This window comes from Gordionus sp. m RMFG-2023, chromosome 1 (genome assembly GCF_954871325.1).
Source record: "Gordionus sp. m RMFG-2023 chromosome 1, tfGorSpeb1-WG-v2, whole genome shotgun sequence".
Classification (NCBI taxonomy): domain Eukaryota; kingdom Metazoa; phylum Nematomorpha; class Gordioida; order Chordodea; family Parachordodidae; genus Gordionus; species Gordionus sp. m RMFG-2023.
Window position 1 is genome coordinate 20,986,969 of NC_088775.1, and position 6,524 is coordinate 20,993,492.

At 25.1% G+C, this 6,524-nt stretch overlaps 1 protein-coding gene across 1 annotated transcript in view; it reads right to left on the bottom strand.

Moving 5' to 3' along the window:
* The window catches only part of LOC135922793 (nuclear pore membrane glycoprotein 210-like), a 33,172-nt gene extending 27,750 nt beyond the window's left edge, over nucleotides 1-5,422 (bottom strand). Inside the window, exons 1-6 of the mRNA XM_065457273.1 lie at nucleotides 5,276-5,422; nucleotides 5,111-5,238; nucleotides 4,940-5,071; nucleotides 4,832-4,898; nucleotides 4,638-4,785; nucleotides 4,278-4,347 (exon numbers count right to left, since the gene is read on the bottom strand). Coding sequence (XP_065313345.1) covers nucleotides 4,278-4,347; nucleotides 4,638-4,785; nucleotides 4,832-4,898; nucleotides 4,940-5,071; nucleotides 5,111-5,238; nucleotides 5,276-5,418 — 688 coding nt within the window. The 5' untranslated portion in view covers nucleotides 5,419-5,422. The remainder of the gene's footprint in view (nucleotides 1-4,277; nucleotides 4,348-4,637; nucleotides 4,786-4,831; nucleotides 4,899-4,939; nucleotides 5,072-5,110; nucleotides 5,239-5,275) is intronic.
* Between the last annotated feature and the right edge of the window lie 1,102 nt (nucleotides 5,423-6,524).

Consider the following 6,524-nt stretch of genomic DNA (forward strand, 5'->3'; position numbering starts at 1 on the left):
GAACCTTCCAATTGTTCAAAAAATATTATTATACAAATTGGAATCATATCAAAATAGAATAGGTGATTGGATTCCATACGTCTGTGCCTCATTTTTATAATGCCACAAATAATCGCTACCAAGAAGGGTTTATCTCTGTTAGCGGTTTTGCTAGCCGAATCAATAAATCAAAAATTCAAAAAGATTATTACAAAATTCTAAACCTTAAATAGTTTTTTCAAAGATATGTCAGCCATTGTAAATTCTATGGACTTTAAAAAAATATATAAAACAGTAGTGAATAATATTAGAGTCTATATTTACATATGCTTTCTCCTGAGCAAAGATACAGAGACTTATTAACAACATATGCCTTCAAAAAAATTATAGATAAAATTGTTGAGAGTACATTAGTCAAAATTCCTGATCATGGTAACAATGTATTCTCACCCGTGGAGATATATGACACTAGGATTATTATAAATGTATCATCAGATAAATATACATGTGGTTATCTATCCACAATGCTCCTGCCATGTAGGCATATAATGGCTCTGTGTGCTTCTTATAATTTAGACAGATCTGTGCAGCAGAAGATGGACTAAAGCCTATACTATCTCATGTGGCCTAGAAAATTTGCCAATGTGCCCATCTGGTACCTCCATAAATACTCATACATTAAAAATTATTCCCAGAATATATCACAACAAGAAAAATATAATAAAATTTATCAAAAACTTACTTCACAAGCTCAATATATTCCCATCTCCCACAGGATAAATTCGAATTTATAGAAAAACAAATTGACATTATGGGTAAATGTAATCAAGATGATGTATTATTCTATGTTATACCATCAGATTTGGCTCTCGATACTAGATAGGTATTTAAAAAATATTTAAAATTTTTATATATTTTCATTATATTTTATTTCAGACCTTTCTAATATCCCATGTAGTGTTGTTAAACGGCTCGATTTGAGCTGATTTTTAAAAACGGCTAACTCAATATTTTATCCAGAAAAATATTACTCAAGCCTGAATATTTTTTTCATAGATGGCACAAAGGTTTAGACATTTATTAGCGAAATCTGGAGCCTTAGGCAATATTTCTTTGGCTAAAATATTGAGTTTTTAACAACACTAGTCCCATGTGATCTTCCTATTCGAGTGGTATTTTCAAATTATTAAAATCTTTTATAAATTTTCATTATATTTTTATTTATTTTATTTCAGACCCTGATGTCACATCTGATCTTCCCTAAGATTCGGCTGCCTTTCCTCATGAGATAGGTATTTCCAAAATATTAAAATCTTTTATATATTTTTATTTATTTTATTTCAGAACCTTCTAATGTCCCATCTGATCTTTCTTATGTTTGGCTGCCTCTGCACATGAGATTGGTATTTTCATATTAAAATCATTTATTTATTTTCATCATATTTTTATTTTATAATATTTTTAATTAAGATAATCAAGTTAATGATTGTGACATCCTTATATCATCAATTATCTTAAGTATTTTTAATTCTATATTCAAATATATAAAATTTCCTATAAATCCAGATAACATTAATGATAGAGATAAACAACAAAATGAGGAAGAATGTAAATCTTATTTGCAATTTTCACTATTAAATTTGATATGTTTATCATATAATATATTATTTTCTTTTACTAATTTTGATAAAGAAAATATGGAGATGAAATTAATGAATATCAAATTTCTGGTCAGGATGAAAAGACAGGGAAAGCATAAAAAATCGGATCTTATAGTTATAGGTTTATCAAGAAAAATTCAGAAAAAAAATTGTTAAAATTATAGAAAGTATGATATAGGATTTGGTATTTTAGTTTATATAAAATTATTTTCACTATTTTATTTAATAGCAGAACCAGAAAATTCACAGAAAATTGATTTCTTATTAAAGGATAAAATAAATTCAAGTTATTATATCTATTTTTTATTGGCTATATTTTTATATAGATAATCAGATTTTACAAGAGTCCTCGGAAAATATACCAGATATTGGTAATAATGTTGCCAGTAAATTAATTTTATAAAATATTTATATATTTTTATCAGAAATTCATAAGGCTTATGTCTCGTTCACAGAAATAGAAAAATATGTGTGGATTTTAAACAAAGTATATAGATTAAAAGCAATAGAGAAAATTGGAAACAATATATTAGTTTGTAGTGAAGTGATGATATACTAGTTAAAACAACAATCGATATGCAATGTCTAGGAAATAACGACGTAGATATTGATATTCTAAAAACTCATTTTACACTGGATGCTTGGAAAAAATTTCAAAATTTATATAAAAATATACTCTGGTTGTGAACCTTTTGACAAAAAAAAGGGTCCCGGTCAGAGTTCAGGTACAGAAATAAAACTTGAAAAGACCCGGGTCCAGGGTTCTGGTATAAGATTTTTTTTCATACATTTATTTATTATACTTCCATATATACATATTCATAGTTTACAAATGAAAACTTTAAAAATGAGATAATTTATATTTTCAATATTTTATTCAATCGCATAATCATAATGTCTTCTAAAATATTATCCTTAAGATTTCCATGTAAATTCACGTATACCCTTACCTAAAATAGATAGTTATCTTTATAAAATTATGATGCCGGTACAGCCATGAAGATTCTAGATAAATATATAATTCTGGATATATTGAAGAATTTTTTTCCCAGAATTTTAAAATATTTATATCCTTATTTATTATCTTAACTTTGCATACTTTACTATTAAAGTAGCAATAGGCATTTTTTGATCCTACTTTCTATCTGATGATAATTTAATTTTTTTTTCTCATCTAAAAGTAAAATTTAAAGATCATCAATGTTGCAATCATTATTATTATCACTACTACCAGTAGGTATTGTTGTAGTTGTAACCTCCAAAATATTGTAAATAATGGAGTTTTGAGTATGCCATAAATCCTTAAGTTGTTTTTGCTCAATATTCAATAAAACTTGATATCGAGGGTCTAAATATATAGAAAAGTATACAACACTATTTTGCAAATATTGTTGATCTCGAATTTTCATGTTTTCTAATATTTTGTATAAAAAGAACTGTAAATTTATCTAAATCTAATTGGCATCTAATCCATATGCCATAAAAATCAAATGAAAATATTGTAATCTTAGTATTGTTATTTTTAAAGGAACTAATACACTAGTAAGGTCCTTTATTTGGTAACAATAAAAATGACTTCACATGAATAAAATCATTACAGAAATCTTTCAAACTTAATAATCATTCTAGCATCATACAAATTGAGGACAAACGTGTTGTGCATTATCATTTAAATTAAAATATTATTACACAATTCACTTTAAAAATAATCAACGTATTTTTATAAGTACCATATTAAAAAATTCACATAATAAAATATTATTACCTACACTAATGATATCAATCTCTAAATAAAATGGAAGTCCAGGAAGAAAATTGAAAGAAAAACGCAAAGAAATATATGATTCCACCAAAAAAGGTTAATAAAATTTATATTCTTTTTTAAAAAAATATTTTTTTTAAAAAATTTTTTTATGACATCTTGAACCCTTGGACCAAAGGGTCCAGGTTCAGGTTCAGTCAAAATACAAGGATTCAGGAGGGTTTGGGGTTCATATCCCTGGAATAACCCCTATGTTAAATATGATTTATCAGTCATGTGCAATATGTGTCTTGATAAGTACCTTTTTGTTTTGAAAATATTTTAAAATAACCTTGGAAAAAAATTTGGTTTTGTATTATATGCCGCTAACTGTATTTACACAATGTGATTGATTTTTGTTTTTGTTATAGAAATAAAAATGGCTGTTAGACATAATTATAATTGATGAATTTAAATTATTTATAAAATATAGGGTATTCTTAATATAGAAATATTATTTAATTCCATTTACGCTCATAAATTCTATTTTCACCATAGATAGTTATATGTTTATAGTTTCTATTTACCCCCATAAATTCTATTTGTACCATAGATGAAGTTATAGGTTTATATTTTTCTATTTACCCCCATATATTGGCACTATAGATGAGGTTATAAGAAGTTTATATTTTTATATTTACCCCCATAAATTCTATTTGCACAATAAATGATTATAAGAAGTTTATATTTTTTTATATTTACCACCATAAATTCTATTTACACCTATAAATTTTATTTTCACCATAGATGAAGTTATATGTATATATTTTCTATTTATCCCTATAAATTCTATTTGCACCATAGATGAAGTTATAAATTTATATTTATCTACTTACCCCCATAAATTCTATTTGCACCATGGTGGTAAGTTTTTTTTCTATTTACCCCATTTTTAGGGGCATGCAGCTAGAGCCATTATGTTTTTGTTTACTAAAAAAATTATAAAAATTAGGGGATGCACAATAAACCAAAAAATATTCTTAAATATTCATTATGATAATATAAAAAAATATCTTTACTAACCATGCAATTTATTATACTTCATTTGATAAATATGAATGATAACATATGTATATTGTTGTAGGAATATATCATTGGGTGGTTCAATTACAATATTGGCAATTACAGATATTTTTACAGAATCTGATTTAATAGACTTTGAGAAACTAATATAATTGATGGAAAATTTAATTTACTCTAGAACCATCTAAGAGATTTACATTAATTGTTGCTGAACCAGTTTTATGTGCTTCAATTAAAATCATATAACCATGAAATCCATCTTTTTCTAAAAATGTAATGGAATTAGGTGTTTTATATGAAGAATTTTGAAATTGGGAAATTCTATAATAAATAAATTTGAGATCATTTAAAATTTAATGATATGAACCCAATAATATCAGTTGATGTAATAGACCATATAAATTTTATTCCATCTAAAGTAGTAAATGTATCATCTTTACAATAAATGTGATATGATTATCATTCATCTATAAACTTTTGTTATTTTGAGCTTTAACTTCAAAAATTTCTGGTGCATCTTCTAAGTATAATATTCTAGTGGTAGTGACTATGCCAAGTGAAGTGATCTGGTCTATAATTACATCACATTTGAGCAAATATTCATTATCTATTATGAATTTAGATAAATTCTATATTAAATTAATACATATATCTTGAGCAAATATATTAGCTAAGGATCTTTTCATATTTTTATGAAGAGCACTTATTACTACTTCTTTTGAACATTCTGTGTTAGTATTGATAACATCCACAATATCAGGAGCAGTTGACCACCTTATAGGATTTATTAATTTAAAAATAAATACATTACCATTTATAACAGCCTTCATTGGCATAAAGGGTAAAATTAATAACTATTCCACTATTAAATGGCAGTAAAACTCTTGGCACATTTAGCTTAGGTTGTTCTGCCGTTATTGAAGCAAAAAATATAAAATACAATCGAAATTCCATAATTTTAAAATTATCGTCTGAAATAATCTTAATTACCACCAGGAAAATAACTAACCCTTAATATAATCATTATGTTTAGTAAATTTATAATTAACAACTGATTTCAAAAATCATTTAAATGATTATCACCACTTTTTTCTTTATTTATATGTTAATATATAATTTGAATATTTTTTACTTTGTAACTTATGACCTTTTGTAAAAATCTTTTCTTTTTTTTTGATGACCTATAATTTGAAAAATCTTTTCTTTTTTTAATATATCTGTAAAAATTGTAAAGATTTAGAGTAGTAATTTTTATAAAATTGAAATAATAAATTTAATAAAATAAAATAAAATTTTTACTTTTTCTTTACCTGCCTTCCCAGAAAATATCATGATGGTAGAGAATTAAGACGCTAAAAATTATACTGAAACATGGTGGAGCTAGACGAAAGAGGATTATGGAAAATGATTTTAATATTATTCTAAAAACACGTAAGAAATGATTAAAATATAAAATTGAAAAAAATATAATAAAATTTTAATGATGAAATATTTAAAATAAGATAATGATAAAACAAAATTCATAGATAAATTAGAAGATTATTTAGTAAAAAAATTTATAGATGATGAAATACGATGAGCACGATAAAGGGGTGAAGTCGCACGTACATAGATATCAGTGGAAAATTATGAAAATTCGAGACATACAAATAATTATGAACCAAGATATAGAAACAATTATAATCCTAGAGTTTATGATAATGATAGGAAGTATAATAGGCCAAGACCGTATAATAATTTTACAAGATTTAACAATACAAATAATTATAACTACGATAACTATAGATATAATAATAATGATAATTACAAATATAATGAAAATAATTATAGATATTATAGACATCAGAACGAATCGAGATACATACCTAGATACAATAATAATCAGAACAATAATCAGTCATACAACAACAATAGAATGGATGATGATGACAAGGCAAATGATGATTACAAAGTTACGATATATCTTAATGATTTACCAATAGTCATGCAGATCAACACCGGGTCACGATTTTCGATATTGCCGATTAATATTGCTAGAAAGATAGGAATTAAAGTCTTGA